At 37.8% G+C, this 27,043-nt stretch overlaps 1 protein-coding gene across 1 annotated transcript in view; it reads right to left on the bottom strand.

The window, feature by feature from the left end:
* EFHC2 (EF-hand domain containing 2) overlaps positions 1-27,043 on the bottom strand; it is a 1,536,365-nt gene that overhangs the window by 240,453 nt on the left and 1,268,869 nt on the right. Inside the window, exon 13 of the mRNA XM_044072376.1 lies at positions 2,612-2,704. Within this exon, the coding sequence (XP_043928311.1) occupies positions 2,612-2,704 (93 nt within the window). The remainder of the gene's footprint in view (positions 1-2,611; positions 2,705-27,043) is intronic.

Here is a 27,043-nt window from a genome sequence, read left to right as displayed (position 1 = left end):
ATTTAGAGTTAAGTAACTGTTCGTTTAGTTTACTTTTAAATGTTTCAAGTTTCTTGTTGTCTGACCTCCCAGTAGTGGTTCCACATTGCTGGGCCTAATTTGGAAAATGCTTTTTCTCCTGGGAAGGTTTTCAAATATGGCCTAATGAAAATTGGAAACTTTTCTTGACTATCCCTTAAGGCATAGTTATATTCCTTGATATGTACTTTTGTTTTTATAGTGGGAGAATGTTGCTTTTGTAGTAATTTGTAGATCTGCAGGGCTCAATGAATTTACAGTGAAGAGTCTGTGGTTCAGCAAGAAATAGAAATTTACCAAATTACTTTATAGTAGACTGTATTTTACACTTGTTTGAGCTGGACTAGATGATTGTAAACAATAGGCCATATTCAATTTTTTGAGATAACTGTGTCTGTCTAAAGCTTAGTTCATTTTGTGTAAGTGGGAGAGCCTATCACATAGCTTTAGTTAGACTAAGGCCTTGGTAGTGATATGGTCTGTGTTTGGACATTGAGAGACCGAGGCCTAGACATGTCCCTAGGTATTACTGCTCTGTCACAAATGCAAGTTAATTGCCAGGTTAGATAGATAGATAGATAGATAGATAGATAGATAGATAGATAGACAGACAGACAGACAGGAGAGATGGTGATAGAGACAAAGATATACGTGTAAATATATGACAAAGCAAAAAAAATAAGAGAGGGTATTAAGGAAGATGGACATGTTTGCAAAGAGCTGGGATAAAACATTACCTTTTAAGGGGGATGAGTTAAAATGTAACCTTTGAAGTTTAATGATTTAAACTGGTGGAAGACTAGGAGACCGCAGGGCCTGGGGAATATAAAAGGGTTTGGTGATTGTAGGAAAAAGTAAGGACTAAGTAAGGATGAATGGCTGAAGACTTAACAGGTGAAAAGTGTGGCTGGGTAATGGGGGAAGAAAATAAAAGGCAAATAATGGAGGAATGGTCCACAGAAACACTCAGACATCTGGGAATGAGCAAAAAATGAAGAAGTATTTGGAATATGGGATAAGAAAAGCTTAATGCTTGATAGTTGGGAAATGAAGGGAGATGTACTCTATGAAGTTGCATAGAAAGTGTGCATGCATGGCAAACAGGTAAGCTTGATGTCTGATATCTAGTTACACTTTGGGTGTATGAAATATAAAGTGCAATGCCAACTTATAAAGGTAGGAAAAATGAAAGAAGATAACTGTTAGAGGATCAGGGCAGATGGGGCTGACAAAATACACCATCAGTGTCTATGTCCGTTTAACAAGCTTTGTCAAAAATCCATGCCTAGCTATAATTTAGTTAATTGAGAGTAAGAAAGTTGTTTTTCACATTTGGGAGAGAGGTTGACAAGGGACAAGAAGGAACAGTATGTGTGCAGAATAGAACACATGCTCTAGCATGCATTGTCAGCATGATTAAACTTAACTTTAGATTGGGTAAAGCCTGAGGTTGTTGCTGCCTATCTGGGGCATCTGCCTATACAAGGGGGGTAATTTTATTTTTTGGAAAATGTATATAGTTGTGCATGTGTGTGTCCATGTGTGTGGTTGTTGTGAATTTAAAAAGTGTTTGGATTTTCCTTTACTTGTATGTGTTGTTTCCTTTGTAATCTCAAGAATTGAGCCGATGCACAAAATTTCATTTAGGCTGCACATGTGTAGTTCTAAATGACAATAAAGTTTACTCTGACTTTGACTTTGAATAAAGAGTCTAAAATATGACAGGTCTCAGTGTGTATTGTGAAGTTGGGTAATGAGAAATATGTATGTGTGTAAGGTATATTCACATTCTAATTCATGTTCAAAGGAGTGTATACTCTTGTGTATTATTATTTTTACATGATTTTATATAGGTTCCACTGCCAAAATGCTTCTAAAATCTAACAGAACGATTAAGAGACAAAGTATGTAAGAAATGGAACTCATGATATGAGGATAGAGAGAGAGTAACTGAAAACAGCATAATGGAGCTCCCCTTAACTGATAAGGTAGATAATGAGTAAACCACTTTCTATAGGCTAAACATTTCCAAAACCTTTTTTTTACAAAAGCATTGCAAAAACAATTATCTGAAGTACTATCTGGGGAGAGAGAATGGATAAATCTGATGGACCACAGAGTGTTATCATTCGGACACATCTGTGTTTATATGCATCACTTCGTCCTTCATCTAATGATTAAATGACTATCCAAAATATCCTTCAGCTACTGACTTGACTATCCAAAATGTGACAAAATACTGGTACTTCAAATTTCCATTGCTTTTTTTCAGCATCTTACTTTCTATATTTAGTCTAAAAAATCAAAGAATGAGTGTTTAAAATGTTTAAGATCAATCATTTTTGAAAGAGTATTCTCTAAGGACATTACATAGTCCTTAATTAATACGTAATAAGCACAGTAGCTTTTCTAATGCTAGAATTTCCAACCATAAATTTTCATGCAAACTGGTTTACATTTCTGTCATAACTAGTGTTAAAATATTTATCTTTAATAGGCCCTAAAAACTCAGTCGTACAGTTGAATAGATGACACAACTGTTCTACAAATAAATGACAGCAGTATAACATGTACTGATGCACATCATGCCTACCTTTCCAAAAGGGCTTGTATGAGGTCATTGGGTAAAGGCAGTCTAAATGCCATGCAAATTGTCCTGGCTTCATGGAAAGGCAGAAATCCACATCTGAAAATAATCGGTAAATAAAGTATTAATGATCTGAGCTACACCATTTCTTTGCCAAACAACAATTTTCAGCAGTTCCCATATGTTTAAGACTGGTAATGTAAAACTATCCCTAGTTAAACATTCACGAGCAAGTCAAGTTACCAAGTGTCATTTGGATGGATTTTTAACATCTAATAAATTGTACACCTAACTATCAAGCTTCATACCCAGTTTAACATAATGTTTTAAACATAACATTTAATCAAGCCACAATCTGCATTGTGAAAATTTGTAAAAAAAAAGGAAATAAAATTGAACAAAACTGAATATTATTTTATTTTCTCTTCTTCATATATGATCATTAAATCTTAGAAATTCTGCATTTTTCAAATTGTCATTTTTTTAAAGTTTGCTAGTAAACATACAAAATAAAAAGGGTCCATATATGAGCATAGTTCAGTCAAAATACAATCACAAATGTAGCTCATAGATAATTATGGTGCCACTTCTCAACTGCACAAAACCTTCAGGAAATACAGAATGCACTCATAGACTGAGAGCAGGCATACTTTTATCCCTAAGAATAACAGACAAGTTTTTATCCACTTTGTATGGTCATTTCTAAATCAGAAATGGAAAAGTAAGCAAAACTGTTATATATCCAGTGACTAATTCTATTATCTCTCTCAAAATAGGTATGGGCAAACATCACAGAGTTTGACTAAATAAAGCTGAACCGCGAAATATTCTTCACATTTTGATCACAAAGGCTTGAAGTTGAAGCTTAATGGTGTTACTGGCAACAGCATATAATTAGAAAGGCAGTTGTTTAGTGAACCCCTCTGATAAAGCAACAGTGAATAATTCCATTTCTGCAAGTCTAAAGCTATCTACAGTCAGCTTTTAACACTGCTCAGGAGGGATAGTACCTCCGAAGCTGCACCCATTTTCCCCACACAGTGGGCTTCACCTAACCATTAGTATACCCTAAAAATAACTTAAATTTAACCTTTCAAAGTTAAATCATTGGGTTAGTTTTGAACTAACCTTAATTTATGTCTGAGTGTATATCTAACCCTAATCTTAATCCTAATCATTATGGCTAGATTAACAGCAAACACTGGATTAGAGTTAGGGCCTAACTCTAGGATTTAGACATAAAATAACCAGCAATATATAGTTCATTTCACTAAGGCAGTTTAATTGAACCATGACTCAATAACCTCATCTAAACAAATGGCTACTGGACGCAATTTAAGTGGAGGACAACCCCCCCCCCCCCACACACACACACACACACACACACACACACACACACACACACACACACGTGCTCCCCATGTTGAAGATTTTGCTCCCTATGCAGCAATATAACTAACTCCAAATTAAAAACAAAAAAAATTTGAGGTAACATAAAAATTATCAATGAGATTGTAATCCCTTAATCAGGTTCATCAAACCATGGTTCAATAAAATATATCTTCTTAAATTAAATGGTTATCAGTAAAACATACCTTGAGCACTAACAGTTAAATTTACTCTTATAATTAGGGTTATAACTATGGCTCAGCTGAGACTAAGACTCAACTCAGCACTATCCCTATCATAAGGTTACTTCCTGTACCATTAATTTATATACTGTGTTGAAAGATAAATGCGTGTTTTTTTCACAGTTAGCTCTCCATCTATCCACTTCCTCATACTAATGATATGTTGAGGCATTATTGCCAAAAATAAATCTAAACCTAAAGTATGTTGTAAGTTTTATATTGAGTTTTATTTTGACCTTGTTTTTAATTTATTTTTCTATTTCCCCACACCAAAATTTTACAAAAAATCAAATATGAACATACATGATTAAAAAAGTACATATGTCTCTTTTTTACTCAGTACAGAAAATAAAATGATGTGTAGGATTGCTGTAGATTACAGTTTTGTTTCAGAACATTTACAGTTAATAGAAAGAGAAGATACTTAGGAACATGAAGTATGCATTGGGACTGTTGTATAACTTTACAATGTTTGTATGTATCGGCTTCTCCATTTCATTGCGTTTAGATAAACTAGCCATTCAGTGCTTAGAGTTGAAATATATGCTAGATGGTTAGCTCGGTATTCTTTGCAGTTATGTATTCAGTAAACTGTGCAGTGTCCAAAAAGGCTAGTGACTACTAGCCAGGGATCATATTTAACATATTAAGCCTGTTCCTTGTGTAAGTTAGAAGAAACAGAATGGATACAGGAGTGTTTCTCATTTTTCACTAAACCAGCAGCACTGAAGCAGATCCAGTGTGAAACACTGCAGTATTAAAATGACAATGTTGCACATTGCCTTTGCCACTTCACATCTCAGTTCTTAAACTTTCAGAGAAATATCCTGATTCTAATATCAGTCTATAGTGATTCCACTGCTCCAGTCTATACAGCAACAGTTTTACTTTCTGCTCGTACACTGGATCAGATGTGAATGGCTCAGTGCCATTTAATGAATGGATTTCTGGAAAAACAGCACCAAGCTAAGGAGCCAGTTCTGTGAAACACCACTACAACATTTCAGTTTCAAAAGGGAACAGCAACATGCAAAGGCTTTGCTTTAGCATATATTGTGGCCTTCTTGGGAAAATGCCAATCCATTAATGTTAAGTCACAGCAGAATAAATAAAATGCCCACAAAACAAGTAAAGGTTTATTACAGCAGCATGTTATATTGACGACACTGAATAGAAATGCTTCAGTTTCCTCATTCATCCACTTTTCTCAGATAAATGTCAGAGTAAATGTCAGACAAACTTCAGTTTTCTTTGCATTCATTGTGTGTGTGTGTGTGTGTGTGTGTGTGTGTGTGTGTGTGTGTGTGTGTGTGTGTAAGTAAGTCTATGTTGTCTGAATTTAATACTTACACTTGTTAAGGAGATGGATTATTCCCTTTCTGAAATTTTGTCTTTCATTGTAACTTACCAGATAAAGGGAAAAATGCCTCTGGGCATCTATATCTCATTCTGAGAATGCAGAACTCCTGTATGCTCACTTGGTAAAATTACTTTTCAACGACTACTTATCATGTTGTAGGATAAGTGCATGCATGCTTGCAAGCTGGATGTGCCATCCAAGCGGAATAAAAAGCACTAAGCAATGCAACGTACCTGAAAAGGTTTATTTTAATTAAGAGGCCCAGATCGTCAGTGCTATAGTGTAGTTAGGTCAAGAGCAACAATTAGTTAGAGTATGTAGAACTGCTATACTTTTTGCATGAATGCTTTCCAAACTATCATACAAATATCTTTAGAGAATGATTGTCTTACTTTTTGCTGAGAACATTACATCTCATTATAGATTCATTTCATCAAAAGTTGGCCTCTCTCAAACCTTACTGCATCTGTGATATAGTATATTTATGAAGGTAGTGCAGGAGACAGTACACCTGCACCACTCTGCAAAAATACTTGCTTTGAATGACTTTTAGGGTAATTTTCACTGAGTTGAGTTTCAGTGAGAAAAACTGTAATAAGGTATCTTATTTTGCAAAATTCCATCTGAGAACGTTATGGGAAATTTGATGCAGAATACCACTCTCTGTTTAAATCTACAATACAGTGATCTTGGTAAAATAATTTTATAAGGTTCAGTCAGCAGAAGGTAATGAATGAACAGAAAAATTTAATAAGAAAATAGGATGAAATGTGGGCACCAACTGAATGAGTATCATAAGCATATCTTTTTTATAAACCATTACTGAATTATCACTTGTGACAGAGGAAAACTTACATATATATATATTGTTCTAAACAATATAATCAATCCAACATTACATAAATCGTTCAGTTCCTGTCTTCTCTTAAACCTCATTCCTCCTGCAAAAATTTTTCTGCACATATTGTTCCCACAATTTCCATTTTTTTATGTAATTTACTTCTACCCTTTTCTAAATATCCCACTTCCTGTTTTTATCTCTGTTACAATATTCACTATTTCATGTATGTTTGATTTGGACTTTTTCTAGTAACTGCTTTTTTGACAGCCATTAGAATTAAACTTAACAAAGCCTTTATATGTCTAAGTAATTCAGATCCTGTATCCCAGATCAAAAATCATTTCCTTTGTTCCACTCATTTGCTTGCCCATTATTCCATACAGAGTACTCAGGAGGGATTTTTTTAAAGTCTGGCAACATATTACACTCCCAAAACATATGTCCCCAGTTCTTTCTTTCTTCTTCAGCATTTGCCATCTACCTGAGGAAAAATTATTTGGAGTCTGCTAGAGATATAAAAGCACCTATGGAAACAGTTGCAGGCAAAAAATCCTAAATCTTCTGACTTTGTTGCATATTTGGAAACCACACACACACACACACACGCGCGTGTGTGTGTGTGTGTGTGTGTGTGTATGCATATATTCTCCTATTGTGTCTTTGTGAATTGTGTATCTAATCTCTCTTCCCAATCTTTTCTAACCTCCTCTGATTGATCCCTTTAGCTATTGTGCAATATTTTATATGCCCTACTAACTATCCCTTTTTTAACAGCAATTTCTTTTATAGATTCAACTAATAATTAAACCCTTTCCCTTTCTCTTTGCCTATATGCTGATATCAATCCCTGACAGGGAAGGCAATCTCTAGCCTGCAGTCCAAATGTCTTCATGGCCTCTTCCCATTCTATTATCTTTCCCTCCCTAGTTATTTATTCCCAATACTTTATTTCCTCTGCCAGCTTCTTCCAGTAAATTCCAGCACCCTCTTGCCTATTCTCTGTACCCCTAACTGCAGTCACCCATGTCTGCAGAATCTCCTTTCTACATTCTCATGTTGGCTTAGTTCTTTGTATAATTTCTGCTACTTCATGAATATAATATTCTTTATGACTGTTGGTGTTATTATCCTTAAGGATCTACATCCAAAATCCCAGTCTTTATTTTTTTCTTGAATTTCCCCCTGCTTCATCATCCCTCTCCACTTTGAACTGTGCCTTTCTGCTTGGTAATGTATAAGAGCTTTAAAATATTCCTTCAGATCAGGTAATCTTAAACCTCATTGTTCTATTAAAAGGATCAACTTATCCCACTTGATTCTTGCCCTCTTCCCCTACCAGATAAAAATCATTTAACTATATTAACCACTACACCCAACTTCTCTGCTGGTTGAAAAAATATGCCTTATATGTGTATAAATCAAAAGAGACTATGTTTTACTGTTGGCATCTTGCTATCCATATCCATGGGCAAGAGCTTTCAGTCTGTCAGTTGTTATATTATCTTTTGTTTAGTCTTTTGCCACATATCCTTAGCTGCCATAATAGTGTCCTTTTTAACCCATACTCCTAAATACTTTACTTTATCATGTTCTCATGAATATGGGTATTGATGAATCAATTCATGTGCTGGCACATACTTTACACCTAATGCCTTTTATTTTCATTAATTTTATATCCAAAAAAAAATATATATATAGACCTGTCTAAGAATGTTCCATAACACGGAGATGTCCTTTTCTGGTTTTATCTGGTGCAAAATTATATCATCAGCAAATAAAACCAACCTTTCTTGAATACCATGCCAATTATATCCTTGAATTTTTGAGTCTTTTATGTTCTTTCCCAATGATTCTAAATATAATGCAGATAAGAATGGGGAAGGAGAACACTCCTGCCTTCTGACGCAACTTATCAGAGAAGAACCTTCCCACTTTGATTTTTGCATCCATCCCTTATAAATCCTTCCAATTAACCTTATTATTCTATCAGCAAATGCTGCCATTGACCTGCTCATAAAAATCCCTACTCTGTTGACTGCTTTATGTGCATCAAGACCCATCAACAACAGCCCTCTGGGTCATTATTGTTCTATTAATGTTGTCAAATGTTTGCCTCCCCACCACAAAACTACACTGATACATATCTATCAATTTTGGCAACACCTTTACCATTCTTTTGGCCATTATAGACAAAAACACTTTATAATCATGGTTTAAAATTGAAATGGGCCTATATGAAGCTTGATCTGATGTGTCTTTACCATCTTTGGGTATTACAGCCACAATAGCTTTTTCACAGGATGTTGTTTAAAATACTTGTCACTCATTCGTCTCTAATTCATATAATAAGAAGGCTGGGGTTTCATTCAGATGCTTTAATACATACAGACACATCAGGATGGATAGCAGCATCATTAAATATGAACAAACAAGTTAACAAACAGAAATTACATACATGTTCACATCTCAATAGTTAACTACAAAATGGCAGTCGGGTTCACACGTGCTCAGTATTTATACTCTAGTGCAAGCCCTTGGATAGCTTCTTAAAAGTATATACACACATACTGATCTATATCCTCCCTCTTAAAAAGATTGCCTTTCATGCAAAGGAATATTGGAGATGCATTACTATATACATTAGAAATAAAACACAATGTTCATGTCAAAGTTGTTTGGTATCTGCTACAGGATTTAGAGAGTTGACCATATCTTGTAACATAGCAGTTGGGATGAGATTTAACAACAGGGACAGTCTGCGGCGCATAACTCATATCAAGAAGTTCTGGATTCATCATAGGAACAGAAATGTCCTCTGGAACAACTTCTGGAACTGGAACACCAGACAACTCACTCTGAGATAAAAAGTCTCTTTCATGGGCTATTTGCTGCGGTATAGACTCAGACACCAGTCTCAAATATTTCTGATTTTGCAGAAAAAATAGCTCCTTCTGACTCTATAATGTACGATTTTGGCTCTGGACCAATATTCTCCATGACATCAATCCGATCATAACCTCTGGAAATCTGCATCCTTTCTATTTCTCCCTCTCATAATGGATTGAGCAGTTTACTGGTCTTATCACAGTAGGACTTCTGGGATAGGTGCTTCCTCAACAGATTGGCTTTCACTGATCTGTTGTTCTTGACACATGGAACTGACAATTGACTACTGATTGGTAATGTGGTTCTGGTTTGTCTTGACATAAGTCTCTGAGTAGGTGAACCAAGATGTTTATCACAAGGAACATTTCTGAGATTCAAGAGATTAAAGAAAACATCAGTATTATCTCAGTTTAGACTTCTCAGGTAACCGTTTTGCACTTTGCACTATGTGTTCTGCCAAACCATTTGACTGTGGGTACTCAGGACTACTTGTGACATGAGTAGAGTCCCATTCTTCAGCAAATCTTTTGAACTGTTGACTTGTAAACTGTGTGCTATTGTCAAAAATAACTTTGTGCAGACTTCCATGAACAGCAAAATGATGCTTCATCTTAGTAATGATGGTACTAGATGCTAGGTTAGGAAGTAAGTCAATCTCAAACCAATTGGAGTAAGAGTCTAGTAACACCAAATAATGTTGACCATTCCACTCGAAGATATCAGTGGCTACTGTCGACCAAGGTAGTTCCGGAATCTGGTTAAGGTGAAGTGGTTCCTTCTGTTGATGAGGCTTTGTACTATTATATACTGAACAAGATAAAAGTGCTCTCTCAATGTCTTGTGACAGAAGGTCAAAATACTAGTTGTCTTCCCTTCTTTTTTAGATTCATTTCCTGGGTGACCACGATGCAAGATAGTAGTGTACTCAGTCTGCAAGTACTTTGGAAAAAATTACTTTTGGACCTTTCATAACAATACCTTTGATGGACAAAATCTCATCTCTTTATTGAAAATAAGGTTGCACTTCTTGAGGAAAACTAGATTGCTTTGATAGCCATCCTTGATTGATAAAGTGGTTGAGCCTTTATAAAACTGGATCTGTGGCTGTGTGTTCTCAGCTCTTCAAGACATGTGGAAGAAAAATTATTCACTTCCATAACTTCAAAATCATCATTCAGTTGAGAACCTTGATTAACATTCTGTTCAATGGTATTTCTGGGTGCTCTGGATAATGTATCAGCAAGATCAAGAAGTTAACCGTTCTTGTAAACAGGATTGAAACTGTACTTTTGCAGTCTCAGCATCATACGTTGCAGTCAGGCTGGGGCTGAATGCATTGGCTTTCTCAAGATAGTGACTAATGGTTGTTGGTCTGTTTCAATCTGGATAGGTCTACCATAAACATAATCATGGAACTTGGAGCATACAAAAACAATTGCCAAAAGCTCTTTCTCAATCTGGGCACACTGCTGCTCAGTTTGGGTTAGAGTTCTCGATGCATAGGTAACAGGTTGATCGTCTTGTAGAATGACTGCACCAAGACCAAATTTCAAAGCATCACAGGAAAGTGTAACTAGCTCATGAGCATCATAGTATCTGAATGTTGGAGGACTAGCAGTTCTCTGTTTCAGGACATTAAATGCTCTTTGGTGTTGCTCTAACCAAGACCAGGATATATCTTTATGTGTAAGCTCTCTAAGTGGTGCTGATAGTTGGCTCAAGTCTGGAATGAACTTGCCTAGGTAGTTGACCATGCCAAAAAGGCATTGCAGGGCTTGAACATTGTCTGGAGCTGGCATCTCGAGAATGGCTGTTGGTTTTGAAGGATCTGGTCCTAGGCCTGTACTCATGAAGAAATAACCAACATAAGGAACTTCTTGTAGCCTGAATTTGCATTTCTGTGCATTGAGCTTAAGATTCACTTGACGTGCTCTTTCTAGAACTTTTCTGAGGTTTCTGTCATGTTCGGCTTCATCACAACCTCCTACCAGTATGTCATCTACTACAGTAGCACAAGGATACCCAGAAAAAATTTGCTCCATTAAACAATGAAAGACTTCACTTGCAGAATTTATCCCAAATGGTATTCTCAAATATCTATACCTACCAAATGGAGTACTGAATGTAGTGAGGAATGAGGACTTTTTGTCAAGCTGAATTTGCCAAAATGAACTCTTTGCATCTAAGACAGAAAAAATAGTGGCACTTGGTATCAAGGCTGCCAATTCTTCGACTGTGGGCATTGGATGATGACGTCTTTTTAGTGCTTTGCTCAGATCTCGTGGATTGATACAAATTCTGATGTCATCTGAACTTTTCTTATGAGCTACCATCATGGAAGATCCCATTCTGTGGAGTTTCCACTGGACAAATTACACCTTGTTGCACCATTTTATCTAATTCGGCTTTGACTCTGTCCCACATGGCTACTGGAACTTTATGTGCTGGCCTGACAACTGGACTTGACCTCTGGATCTAACTTCATGGAGTACACAACTGCATGTTTGTCTAGTTTGTCTTGGCAAAGATCTGCATAGGTAGAAAAAAATGTGCTGGGTAAAATTAGAGTAGTGGTCTTTTAAGCTAACATGATGGACTTCCTTATTAAATGAAAGCAGTCCCATTTTCAGAGAGTCTTTCAGCCCTAATAATGACTGAATGTGCCTTTTCACCACATAAAATAATAACTCGCACCTTCTTCCACTCTGCTGGAAGTAACATGAAAGCACAACTGAGCCTTCAGTTTAAATTTATTCACCTCCATAAGCAACAAGTTGCGCACACCTTGCCAAATCAAGCCTTTCACCTTTACATACTCTAGCAAATGTTTCTGCAGACATAACAATGCACTTTGAACCTGTGTCAACTTTGAGCTCTGTGGGTTTGCCATTTATCCGGACAGTATAAAATACTGTATTATTGGCCCTTAAATCAACTGCATTAACCATTTCATGAAGCAATGACACACTATCAGCATAAAGAGTAGACATGTCACTGTCTAACTGATCAACTCGTTTCTTGAAATGTTCCCTTTTAATAAAAAATTGTGGGCCTTTTGATTTACAAGATCTTTTGAAATTATTTTATTTATTACATTTGTGACATTGTTGACCAAAAGCTAAACATTTCTCCCTTTTAGATTCATGATTACCACCACAATTACAACAGTTGGGAATGAAACTGGGTTAGAGACCATGCTTTGAATGTGCTGACTCACTCTTGTGCTTCACTGAGACTGTGCGAAGTTTGGAATTTACTAGAGAGTTCTGGGGTTTACCAGTAGGTGCTGCAGGGGTTACAGCTGATGTGTGCTTGGGCCTGTTTCTTTTAACCACTTGCTGCATACTATCAACATGAGCTTTATCACTGTGCCTTCTAGAGCTGCTCTCATTTGTAAGCATATTTGTGTGCTTTTCTGTGAGCTCATATATCTGACAAATTTCAATGTCCGTATTCAAAGTTAAATCACTGTCATGAAGCAAAATCTTTCTCACAGCATCATCTTTTATACCACACACATGTCTGTCCTTTATCAACTCATCCCTTAAGTCACCGAATCTGCAAATTTTAGCTTGCTTTATTTATTTATTTACAGTTTGTTTGCCAGGATAGTCCATTGGGCCACAAAGACCCTGTTTTCAATGGAGTCCTGGGGAGAAACGCTCCAGAAAATTACAAATTTAACATAAGAGTAAGCTATTAGAGAAATGTAATGTGCACAAATGAAGCAAAATTAAACAAATAGAAAAACACATATTAGTAGAGTGCACATATTAATACAATGCAATAAGAGTAATATTTACAAACAGCCAAAGTTTTTAACAGTTTAACATATTAGCACAATGTAATAACAGAAACAGTCTAAATTTTTTAACGTTTATGATAATTCATGCAGTCAATTTCTAGGCTAATAAATTGTACCATTCTAGGAGTTATGCTAATTCCTAGAGTTTATTAGGGGTACAAAACAATGGGAGGCTATTGTGAATTATAGCTTATTGAGAGTGGTTATAGTGTAGGGAGATTATGTGGGGTGGGAGTAAAAGCATTCCCATAATGAAGTAAGGTTTTGAATGAAGAGAGGCTTCTGGTAGTACGGATGAGAGGTGGGAGGGAATTCCAATGGCGTGCTAGAGAGAAGGAGATTAGATGCTTGCCTGGTGGACGGGCAGGTTTATGCAGTTCAATTAGATTTTGGGAATTAGATCTCAAAAGTCTATTTGGTTGGTGCATTTTAAAGGTGGTGGCAAGAGAGGGACAGAGAGAGGGGGTGAAAATATGTTTGTGTGCTTGGACAAGTTGAATATAGATGAGGTAATTGGACAGCTCAAGCCAATTCAGTTGGTGTAGGGCAGTGCAGTGATGAGAAGTGGATCTATGGCCGGTTCCAAATTTTGTTATTTTATTATAGCAAGAGGAGAGTTTAGTCTTGAGGGAGGATTACAGGTTAGTAAGGATAGAGCCACCATATGGGAAGGATGGGATAAGGTAAGTGCTGGTGAGTGTGAGCCTAGTGGAGGGAGAGATGTAACGATTGTGGCGGTAAAGCATGCCTATTTTTTGTGTGTTTTCTTTTATATTTACTTGTAGATGATTATCAAACTTTAGCTGGTCATCGATCAGGACTCCTAGTAGTTTAGCATTAGATAATATTTCGAGATGAGTAATATTGTGACTGGTGACTGAGAATGAGATTTTATCTAGGGTGGTGGTTTTGGAAGCAGTAAATATCAGGAGTTTAGTTTTAGTAGCAATGAGTGCTAGATAGTTGTCCATCATCCATTGCTCAGTGGAGGAGAAGGATTCTTGGGTTAATTTAACTAGGGTGGGTATAGAAGAGGCAGAGCAGATTACTGGTGAATCATTGGCATATTGGACAAGGTTGGCATTTGGGATGGTTTGTTAGAAATCGTTTAGGAATATATTGAATAGAAGGGGGCCTAAAACTGAACCCTGGGGGACACCTGTGGGACTACTGAGAAAAGGGGAGATGGCTTTTTTCCATTTGACTCCTTGCTGCCTGTTTGAGAGGTAATTGGTAAACCAGTTAATAGAGGAGTGGGATAGATTTAGTTTGGAGAGTTTAGTGAAAAGAAGGTTATGAGAGATAGTGTTGAATGCCTTAGAGAGGTCAAGGAGGAGAGTGGACACGATGTGGCCAGTGTCACAAGCCTTATTAACGGTTTCTAGGAAGGAGAGGAGAACTCTGGTAGTGCTGTAGCCGGGTCTGAAACCATGTGGAGTAGGGGTTAGAAGTTGGTTGTTTATGAGGTAAGGTAGAAGATGTAGATGACTGCATTTTTCGAGAAGTTTAGAAATGGAGGATAAGATAGTGACAGGTCAAAAGTTTGCGATATTATTATTACCACCTTTATGGAGTGGAATAATAAAGGCCTTTTTCCAGAGCTGAGGAACTTGACATTCAGCAATAGATCGATTTATAAGAATGCAAATGGGAAGAGCTATGTCTTCTGTGGCAACTTTTAAGAAATATAAGGGTATATCATCAGGGGATTTGGAGCTGGATTTCAATGTTAGACTTTTTTATAGTGGCTGTAGGGATGGGGTTGAAGGAGAAAGGAGGAGTTTGGGAGCAGGAGATGCTAGGGGAGGGAGGGAGGGATAGGTGGAAATATGGGTGGGGAAGCTGAATGGGAAGTGAAGGATGATGTAAGTTTACTTAAGGAATCGATAAAGAAAGTGTTAAATTGGGTGGCTAAGTCCAAGTCAGAGGCATCTGAATCAGAGCAGGGGTTTTCTTTTTTGCCAGGGTTGAGAAGGGAGGAGATTCCATGCCAGAATTTCTTGGGGCTGGTGTTATGGTTGGTTTAGAGTGCAGAGAAGTAGGCTTTGCAGTCTGAGATAATAAGGTTTTTCTACTTTGTTACGAAGTGTTTTAAATTCATTAAGGGTGGTGATAGTTTTATTTTTGGAGTAGTGTTTCCAGGCTTTATCCCAGAATCGCATGGCTAGTAAGGTATTTTTGGTTAGCCAAGGTACAGGATTGCTTCTTACGCATTTTGTTTTCAGAGGGGCAAAGGAGTCAAGCAAGTTGAGGAAAGTTGAGTTAAAGTAGGTAACAGCATTTTCTAAGGGAAGGGTTTTAGTGGGTTCCAGTTCATTTTTTTTAGTGCATTTGAGAATGTGCTAGGATTAAAGCTTTTTAGACAGTGAGTGAAGATGTAGGTATGAGTTAGTTGCATGGAGGAGGGAGATGGTGGGCAAAAGTGAGGAAGTGGTCGCCTAATGGGTCGGGCAGATTGCCACTATCAGAGATGTACTGTGGATGAGAAACTAGAATCCAACCCAGGGTGCTTCCAGTAAGGAAGTTCTTGGAAGGCATAGCTGCTGAGTTTATAAGCTGAGTGAAGTTGTACAAGTTTATATTAAGTGAGTTTGTAGGAGATTGAATTGTCGACCAGTTAATATTAACATCACCCAGGATTATAGTTTCATTAGTGATGTTGTTAGAGAACCAGGAGAGAATATCTTCAAGGTTTGCGATATTGTCTCCAGATGGGATATAAAGGGAGACTACGCATTCTATTTGTTTATATGAAGTAGGGCTGGAATTAGGTCTGCCTTGCCAAATTTGGGAATAGGTTTGGTATAGGGAGTAACTAAGTGGGATGATGAGTAGAGGAGAGCGACTCCCCCTCCTTTTTTATGTGTTCTATCTTTCCTAATTATGAAGTAGTTGGGTGGTGTTAGTTCAGAGTCTTTTATATCAGGTTTGAGCCAGGTGTTTGAGATGGCCAGAATATCGGGTTGGTTATGGAGAAGCCAGGCATGGAGGTTAGGAATTTTGTTGCATATGCTCTGAGCATTTAGAGCTGAGAAATGGAGGGGGTTTACCAGTTGTGGGAGGAGGATGGGATTGGGAGGTTGAGATGTGTGGGAGAGAAGGGCCAGGGTTTGGGTGAATGTCGCTGGAGAGAAGGATAGGGATGAGATGGCAGAAGAGGCATTTGAGTTGCTTTGGTATGTAGTCTATGGGGTGTAAGCTTTATGGGGATGTGGCTAATACAGATGTGCCTAGAGTTTTTGGGGTTAGGTAAGAGTTTGCAGGTGAAGAGCATACTATTATTTCTCAGGTCAGTTATATATACTGCAAAAGTTTCACCAGGCCTTTGATGCCTTGTGTAAAATAAGTGCCTTGCCATTGTAACATTTGTCTGGGGGTTACACATTTCTCTGAATTTACGTTTTAAGCACTCTGGGTCCTCCCTTGACTTAGCCTGTACAACAATATGACGGTTTTCCCCCTCTCCAGTATAAATAGCAGGTGCATACACAAATAAATGTTCTCTTTCTATAGCTTCTGACCAGCTAAATTAAGTAGAATGAATGCCTTTGTATGGTCATCTTTATCAGAAAATGCAGCCTGTATGAAAATGTCATACTCTTGCTCAAACACTCTCCAGATCTCAGCAATATTACTGTCAAACACGAGTGCACGGGGTTTTTGAAATCCATCTGCTATGCCCACAAAATATGCACAAAACACTGAAAATATGGCCCTTGCAATTATGTATGAACAAACTGTTCTTTGAGCTTGTAACAACATCCAAATGCAGAATAAACTCTTTGGAACACTTTACTTTGCGAAATATGCTCTGTAATGGCTGTACTTTCTGAAATATGCCTTGTAATGGCTGTACTTTGTGAACTAGCTTTACTGTAAAAAAGATGCACAAACATGCAAACACTTCATACACTTCTGATAACTCCAATATCTTTGCTTAATACGAAAATACATACTTTACGAAAATGTGGTCATTTCTCTTTATTTTATTCATTTTATGCAATTCGGGCTTTATTTCAAACGTGTCTCACAGTAATTCAAATATTTTTATCACTATCATACATATTTGCTTATGTGAATGTTATTTAGAGCATTCTGTATGCCTTGTTTCATATTATGCGAAAAGAAATAGTGCTGAGCAAGTTTCAATACCTGAAATTTGTTTCTGACTGTTTTTACAAAGTATGCCCAATTTTAGGATGGGCCACTGCTGTATATTCCACCAACATCTGTATAATTGCTTTAAATCATTTTCACCAAGCCATTTTAAACTTCATGACCCTTTGGTATGCCGGTTCTGACTTCAACCCATTTAGATATGCTGCTTCTGGTACCACGTCCTTTAGACATGCCACTTCTGACACCAAGTCACTCATTCACTGCTAATACACATAAGAAGTAGGCTTGGGGTTTCGTTCAGATGCTTTAATATATACAAACACATCAGGATAGATAGCAGCATCATTAAATATGAACAAACTAGTTAATAAACAGAACTTGCATGCATACAGGTTTACATCTCAACAGCTAACTACAAAAATGGCAGTCAGGCTCGCACATGCTCAGTATTTATACTCTAGTGCAAGCCCTTAGACAGCTTCTTAAAGGAATATACACACATATTGATCTACAATACTGTTAAACAAAATCCTTCTATATCTTTATTATTTTCTTCTCTCCTAGCGTGCAGACTTCTAGTGGAATACTATCAGTTCCTACAGACTTTCATACAGATTTGTTTTACATCACAATTTTTATCTCAACTCCTCCTATTTAAATGAATTGTTGAGCCTCATTTACCTCTAATCTTGACATACTTGTCTTCCATACATATTTCCATTTGTGCTTTTTCATTATTTCCCCACTTCTATGCTTTACACAAATTTTCATAACATTTCCAAAATATCACTAATATCACTACTGGATCTCTGCTTTCTTTTCTTGTTATAAGCTCTCTATGTTTGGAAACAACCCTTTCTACATTCTCTTGCCTGAGTTGTTGTGACAAAAGTTTTTGGGTTCTGGAGTTATTATCAAAAACAGTTGCTTAATAGCAATATTTCTAAACTCATGAATATTATCCAGGTATTCCATCATTTTCTCTTTAGCATTTTGCAATCATGTCTCTTATTCTTTGAGATTAGTTTGTCAGCCCCTATAAATAATTATTTTACTTTTTAACCATATATCATCTTCTTTTATTTCTACCATATTTTTAAACTCCAATCTCATCTTATCTCACTCACTAAGTATAATGCCTGAAGTACTTTCTATCTTCCCTAATAACTTCTGAATAAATTCTGTTACCCATTCCTTAAATTCCTCTCTTTTTAACAGGTATGTGTGGAAGTGCCAATCTTTACTTCATTACTCTGCATTTTTATCTTAGTAGTTATTGGTGCATGATCTAAAATAATTAATGTATGTGTGTCACACTTCTCAATTAAAGTTTTACAAGACTTTTTGTATTAATGAGAAGCTTAAAAAAAAACACCTCCATAACCATTTAACTTAATAAACACACAAAGCGATGTACACCTTCATATAATAAAGTTTAACCCTCCTAATAGGAACAATTACCTCAAATAGACAACTGCAAATACAAGCATTAATTAAATTAAAGTTGAGGTTATCCATGCTAAGACACATGTTATTGCCCATTCTTCTTACACTAATTGGTGTCTGTTCTTTTTTATTTTTATTCTCCTTTAAGATGTGAAAACAATTTTCATGCTTTCAGAAAACATTAAATTTTAGCCTTGAAGAAGCAGTGCCTTGACTTTTTTAATGCCCTATAATCAGCTTGGCTCCATGGAAATGGAAGAGAAAAAAATGTAGTCTTCAGCTGCATGAAAAGTTTCATACAAATATTATCAAGAAGAGAAACTGTTTTACTTTCTCTCTTATCAGTGTCCTTCCAAACATTAATGACATGAAGTAAGGAAAATGCCATTCAGTTCTTCACAGGTTTAACAAAGTCAACAAAAGTCCACTCTTTCCACTTTTTCTTACACAGCTGTATTACATAAATGCAATTCATGCTTTGCAGTCTCACACTTACTAATTTCCATGTTGCTGGTCTATTTCCTGTTCATCTCCATCTCCCAATGCCAGAATCTGGTTCAATTCCAAGGCACTCCCGATTCTTCTAGTCAACTCCTATGCTTTTCTGTGTCTCAAACATTTTCCTTTGGCACCATAGAAAAGGTTTCACTGGCAAAGTCTCTCCATGTGTTTTATTATCAGAAGAATGAGAAGCAGTGTCCCCTTCTGCTTGATGGCTCACTTTTTGTTGGACAAATATTTGTATTTTCTCCTTAGCCTGTTCTGCATCAAATAAATGGTTTTAATACTCCAGGAAAAATATTCTGAAGACACTTGGGTACAGCATCTTGATTCTCAAACCTGCCTCTTAACATTCCTTGATTGCTGGAATAAATGTGTTTCTGTTCTGTCTGGTGCACAGTGAATAATCATTTTTCCACAAACATTCTACTGTCTCTAATTTTTAATACTTTGCCCTTTTGCCACAGTTTTGTCAGGATCAACTCTTTCTGCTGGTAGGTTTTCATCTTTACAAATACAGTTCTTGTCTGCTTTCACCTGTCCATGTAGGGAGCATACAAATGGTATGCCCTTTCAATTAACAGTTCCTGTTGTGGAATACCTGTCCAGTTGCTTATTTGTGCCTTAACAGGTTCATAGGTAGGTACTAGGCTATCGGCCCAAGGGTCTAAGTAAGCCTAGTCAGCAAGGCTCCCTGGCTTACGCAACCCAAGAAAGTTATTTTCCTGTGCCCCTGTCAAGCAGAGCCACAGAAGTGATCCCCAGGGTGTATTTGCTATTTCCCAACCACTCATCATTTTTTTTCTTGAAGAGTGCTAATGAGGAACTTTGCTTGACATAGATGGGTAGCTTATTCCACAGTATGGGAAGTCTCTGGGACAGGAATCTATCCCTTCAGCATGTCCTGTTTATTGTGGTGACAAGTTTTAGGTCCCTAGAACATGTAGCTTGGAGGGATTGGGATTTCTTTAGGTGTACCATGTCCAACAGCTCTGGGTTTGACATAGCTTTATATATTAGGCAGAGATCACCTCAGAGTAGGTGATATGCTACAGAGTAAAGTTGGAGTTTTTTTCAGACGGTCAGTGTAGGGCATCTGTTTGAGGCCAGTAATCCTCTTTGTGAGGTACTTCTGTGGCCTTTCCATCTGCTGCAGATGTCTTGTGAGGTACATTCCAAAAGGGGTGTTGTACTCTATAATGGGTCTAATGAGTGTCGAGTAGAGGGGAACAATGACCTCTTTTTTCCTGAATGAGATCCCTTTTGTGATGAGGTGTGCCACATAGAAGGATTTCCTGACTAATGTGGCAATGTGATTATCAAAGGAGAGGCTAGTGTCCACCTGGGTCCCAAGGTCTCTTATCACACATTCAGCATTAAGTAAACTGCTGCCTATGTGGCAGTTCATGGGTACTGAGTTTTTACCAAAGGGGATGACAATGCACTTTTTGGCATTGAGGCCATGGCTCTGACACTAGGCATCTGTCTCAGTGAGGCCCTTCTGCAGGATGTCCACATCATTTGGAGACTCAACTATGGCTCTTAGTTTGCAGTCATCTGCAAACTTCATTACCCAAAGGCCTTCTTTGTTAGCTTGTACTTCAAAGAAGTAGATACCAAACAGGAGAAGTTCCAGGACTAAACCCTGAGGTACTCCACTTGTCACTGGTTTGAAGTCAGATTTGGAGTCTGCAACTTTTACAGTGTGGGTTCTATCAGTGAGCCATTTGGCAACCCATCTTGTGATGTAGGGATTTATACCTAGTTTAGTGAACTTAGCTATAATTCCAGAATGGGGGATGATGTCAAAAGCCATAGCAAGGTCAAGATAGGCTGTATGAACCACCTTACCCTCATCTACGGCTTTGGTGACCGCCTCAAAGAAGTCGATCAGGTTCTGGATGCATGATCTGCCTTTCACAAACCCAAACTGGGTGGGATCCAGAGTTTGGAGGTTACCAATGTCTTTGTTTATGAGTTCCATGATGATACATTCCATGGCCTTACAGACCAGGCTCATCAGTCTAATAGGACGATAGTTCCCGGGATCAGTGGTGGCTCCCCCTTTGTGGAATGGGATAACTGTTGCTGTGCGCCATTCAGTGGGCACAAAGCCTGATGTCAGGCTATGATTGAACATGGTGCTTAGGCGGGGAGCCAGTTCATTCTGAAGTTCATGTAAAATGCAGCCTGGGATGTTGTCCGGTCCCATGGATGCTGTGTTTTTGGCTTTAGAGAGTGTAGCTTTTACCTGCGTAGTTGTGATTACAAGGACACTGTATTCTTCCTGCATAGATCTGGGCCCTTTAGAGGGTGAGAGGGGGTAAAGTTAGCACTGAACCTATCTGCCAGGATGCTGGCAATATCAGTTGGTTCTGTAATTTTCATGCCGTTGTGCTGTAACTCAGAGCAGATCTGGGTGTTGCCATTGAGATTCTTGACATAGCTATAAGATGCTTTGTGGGTGTCCCTAGAATCAGTGGTGATTTTGTTTTCGTAGCTAGCTTTGGAGGATCTTATAAGGGATCTCAGCTTCTTACTGAGGCTGACCAGGGAGCTCCTCCACTCATGGGATTTTACTCTCTTTTGCAACAGTTTCTTCCTTCTGTTAATTAAATTAGTACTATCTGTTCCTTCTAGGTTCTATGGTACAACAGAAAATCTCAGATTTTCCCTATGTGCTCTGTCCTTTAATTCTGCCATTTTTTTGAAAGATCTCTTCTTGAGCAGTCTCATACTCAGACAGACATTTCTTCAGTTTGACCTCTAATTTTTGCACTTTTATCAGGTCATCTGAATATTTGTTTAACGCTTCTTTAATTTTGTCCAGCCTTTTATTTAAATCAATATAATCCATCAGTGTTTTGTTTATTTTACAAGCTCTCTGAACATTTGACTTATTTTTTTCCTTTAGATTACTGGAAGCCATGTATTGCACCAAACCTGGAGTTTGACCTGCTTTTTGCTGAACAGCTGCGGGATTCTTACCTGGGCTGTGTTACCCTGATAAACAAGTATAAATGAATGAATGAATGAATGAATAAATACATAAATAAATAATTCCCAAGTCAGTGTTTTCCCTTCACCTTTTCTAGCTGTTTTTTTTCAGGGTCTCTCAGTTTCTTCTTATTTACTGGTATCCAGGCATACTTACTAGCCAGTAAGTAAATTTACAAAAAGTGACAAAGTTTTTGGCCCTTATCTTTCAGCTTCTTTTTGACACTGGGATATCTGAAGTTAAGCCATTGCTCAATGTGCAGCCATCTTGGAAAAGTCATCATAAGCATATCTTTAATCAACAGTTGCAGTATAACTTGTTTGCTCAAGATTAATTCTGGTCAAAGCCAAAAATAATGGAGGTACAAAAAACCCAAAATCAGGGACAAGTTTTAAATGTTATTCTAATTCACTTTAAAAAAGTTAATAAAACAACACATTTTAAAGCAGCATGCATTTTCTGATAAGTAGGCAGTGTGAAAGCCTATTGTATGATATTAGTGACTGACTGTAATCCTCAGTAATTTTCCAGAAAATCAAAAATCTTACATGTAACAGGGCAAAAACACAAGGCAAAATCAGAGATGTTCTGCAAGGACACATGAGAGGTATAGACAACACAGTCCAAAGCATCACATTTATCTTACTGACTAAACACTAATTCAGTCAACAGTAATACTAAGTAGTTTTGGAAAATACCACAATGGTTGCCGTCATCATTTTAAACAATAAAGTACTGAAAGGGAAGGAAAAGCTAAATATGCCTTGAAGTGAAATTGCTACCTAATACAATAAATGCATACATTTATTCTGTGTCAGTCATCTGGGTTCACAGTTCTAATATAATTTATTCCACAGCCATCCCCAGTTTGGGTCAGATTCCACAGACAAGTATGTTTGGTTTGCTTCAATTAGTATATAATGTATAGAATAGTATAGTATTAGATAAAAGGGGCCGATTTAACCAATCTTTGTGTGTAGAGTGACTACTAGACATCTTGTTCCAGGTTATGAATTTCTTAGTTATCAAAAGTATTCACAAACACTTAGTTTGTGTTTTAGGGTCAATCCCTTACACTGACTGAGATGAGGTAGTGAAAAGAATCTGACTTTTCACTAACTATACAGTAACTGGCAGAAAGATTATGTTTGATTCTAGAAAGTCTCAGTTGATGGATATTTGTAAAATACATGATCTCAGGATGGTAAAATTGCTTATAAACAACACAAGCATCTTAGAAACACTCCTGCACATATTTTATCAGTTAATGTGTAGTTAAAAACACTCATTGTGTAAAATATGTTTCTGTTTTTTAATGTCTCTGGTTTCAGTTTTAAGGTGAATATGGTGGTCCAATATGACCAGGGAAGGAGTTTCAATTGGTAGGGAGCAGTGTTGTCCTATATCAGTGAGGACCAAATCCAGCACTTTATCACCCCTGGTTGGTGTGCTGACTAACTGGTCCAGAAATGCTGTACTGATGCAGTCCAGAAATCTCTGGGCACACATGTTACAGGATGTGGACATCTCCCATTTAATGGAGGGTAGTTGAAGTCCTCTAGGAGAATGGTCTGGATTAATGCTTAGGGACTCCAAACTAGTTAGACAGGAATTATGGACACTGGGTAACATACAGGGGGGTCCTATAGTTAGCCTTGATGTGATAAGGGATCTTGTTTATGTTAAGCTGGACATAGAGGAGTTCCCGATTGTTATCTTGTTTAACTAGTCTGATGGTGAAATGATTTTTACAAACAGAGAGATACTGCCACTTTTATTGCCTTCATCTAGGAACTGATATTGTGCTATTTAGGCAATTTACAGGTGGTCAAGGTGACAGTCCTCAAGTGTCAGTTACCCAAAGGGAAAAAATGTAAGTACACAGCTTCGGTCACTGTTTTCCATAGAAAAATATTGCTGGTGCAACTTCAAAGTCTGCACCAGCAATGATTCATTTATTGTTCATAGGTTCATAGGTAGATACTAGGCTATCTGCCCTAGGGCATTTATAAGCCTAGCCAGAGTGTATTTGGCTTCCGCCTCCCTATTAGATTAGCCTACTGTGCCTCTGTAAAGTAGGTCACAGAAGGTACCCATTTAAGATTAGTTTACTGTGCCTCTGTCTAGCAGGGACACAGGAGAGATCCCAGGGGTGAATTTGCGATTTCCCATCCACGTGTCCAAATTTCGCTTGAAGAGGGTCAGCGAGGGGCTATGTCTAACATGAATTGGGATTCTATTCCAGAGTGAGGGGAGCCTCTGGGAAATAAATCTGTCCCTCCAGCATGTCCTATTTATTTTTGTGCTGAGGTTTAGGTCCCTGGAGCGTGTAGCTCTAAGGGACTTGGATTTTTGAGGTGGAGCATGTCCATTAATTCTGGGTTTGACATGGCTTTGTACGTCAGGCATAGATCGCCTCTGAGTAGGCGGTAAGCAACTGAGTAGAGCTGGAGTTTCTTTAGTCGAGCTGCATAGGACATCTGTTTGTAGCCCATGATCCTCTTGGTGAGGAACTTTTGGGGTCTCTCCAGTTGCTGCAGGTGTCGGGTAAGGTACATCCCAAAAGGGGCACTGTATTCAATTATGGGCCTGATGAGTGATGAGTAGAGGGGCACAATGACCTCTCTTGATCTAGATGCGAACCCTTTCGTGATAAGGTGGGCTACACAGAAGGTCTTTCTAACCACTTTGGCAATGTGATTATCAAAGGAGAGATTACTATCTACATTGGTCCCCAAATCTCTAATTACTTCTTCTGTACTTAATGGATTACCACCTATGTGGTAATTTGTGGGCGCCTTGTTTTTCCCAAAGGGGATGACTATGCACTTTTTAGCATTTAGCTTGAGGCCGTGGCTCTGGCACCAAGCATCCGTCTCTGTGAGACCCTTTTGGAGGATGCTTGTGTCAGCTGGAGATTCAATTATGGCCCCCAGTTTGCAGTCATCTGCGAGCTTTGTCAGCCATAATCCCCCCGTGTTAGCCTGAACCTCAGAGAAGTATATACCGAACAAGAGAGGTCCCAGAACTGAGCCCTGTGGGACGCCACTTATAACTGGTTTGGATTCGGACATGGCACCTGCGATTCTGACCATGTGGGTTCTATCTCTGAGCCAATTTGCAACCCATCTTGTGATATAGGGGTTGATATTTAAGCTGGTAAGCTTATTTATGATGCCCGAGTGGGGTATTGTGTCAAAGGCTTTTGCGAGGTCCAGGTAGGCTGTATGGACTACCTTGCCCTCATCTATGGCTTTGGTAACTGTTTCAAAGAAATCAACTAGGTTTAAGAGGCAAGATCTGCCCTTAACAAAGCCGAATTGGGTAGGGTCCAGTGGCTGGAGGCTCCCAATGTCTTTGTTTATGAGTTCCATGATAATACGCTCCATAGCTTTACAGACCAGACTAGTCAGGCTTATGGGGGGATAGTTTCCGGGGTCCGTTGTGGCACCACCTTTGTGGAGTGGGACCACTGTAGCTGTACGTCATTCTTTGGGTACATATCCTGTAGTAAGGCTAAGTTTGAACAGTGACTTAATGTGAGGGTTCAGTTCTTCTTGGAGCTCGTGTAAGACACAGCCTGGGACACCGTCTGGTCCCATAGATGCTGTGTTTTTTGCTTTGGAGAGGGCAGCTTTCACCTGTGCATCTGAGATGTCAGGGAGGTTACATTCAGTTGGGATAGGCATTTGCTCCTTTGGGGGGGGGGGGGAGAAGTTTGCGCTGAATTTGTCTGCCAGGATGTTGTGGGAGATTTCTCCCTTATTCAAGTTAATGTAACTGCGTATTGGTACGTATAAGATTTGTAGGGGAGTGTGAGGGGGGCTTGTCCTCCACATCAAGCGTGCAGGGGGGTCCTGCCCTCCTGCAAAAATGTTTAAAGTTATTTTTTTTCACCTTTCTGTGTTTCTGGCATTATTTTTCAGCTTTTCATTACTTCCAGTAACTGTCCAATAAAATAATTGTTGAGTTTCCTTAAGAGGTTACATATTAAAGATAAGTATAATTTTGATATTTACTTGGAGTTTGAATTTGAACCCTATATATATATTAGTATGTTAGGTATTCTATGTGCATAAGCTGAAGCTTTTAAATGTCATTTGTACATAGGCACAGTACATGATCAGCTGGAGATGAAACCAATGTGTGCAAAAAAATTTAATTCATGAAAAAAGTTGTATCATTCAACTGTGTTTGGTTTCAGGAATTTTCTTGCAACTATAGCCCCTGAGCTTCCAATATTTGTGAAGCTATAATAAGACTTATGGGAAAACTAAATGGAAATCTAAACATACGGTTTTTAAGAAATGACTTTATTTACATGCACACATACACACATTCATCATCAGTAGTATTGACTAATTTGTACTCATGATTTACATTGCCAAGAATGCTTATAATGTTTTCCACACCAGTTTTGTACTTTAAGTCTATACAGACTCCAAACTGTTTTCATGCAGGAATTTAAGAGGCATAAATATAAGTCTGGAACTTTTAAAATGCCAAAATTATGGTGTAGTGCTACCTTGCATTTGTGGGATGCCTATAAATACTATATGTTGCTTTTGCATCATCTTAAGTTGGTTATAGTGGACTTTAATAACAGGCCATGTATTAGAAACACAATTTTGGGCAGGGCAATCAGCATCACTAAACATTTCTGTTCGAAGTGTAGAGACAAAAATTAATTGGTATTTAACTGAATTATTATTAATTGCATAATTGATTTTTGTCTTGATTTAATTGATTTTTCTGTAGATGTTTTCAGTGTTATGGTGTGCATAATAAATGTTGGGTATTTGTTTGGGATCTGCTCTTTTTTTAAAGAAATATTTTTCTTAAAGAAATATT

This window comes from Protopterus annectens, chromosome 5.part0, assembly GCF_019279795.1.
Source record: "Protopterus annectens isolate FY-2018-M chromosome 5.part0, PAN1.0, whole genome shotgun sequence".
Classification (NCBI taxonomy): domain Eukaryota; kingdom Metazoa; phylum Chordata; order Ceratodontiformes; family Protopteridae; genus Protopterus; species Protopterus annectens.
This window is presented reverse-complemented; position numbering and strand designations above follow the sequence as displayed.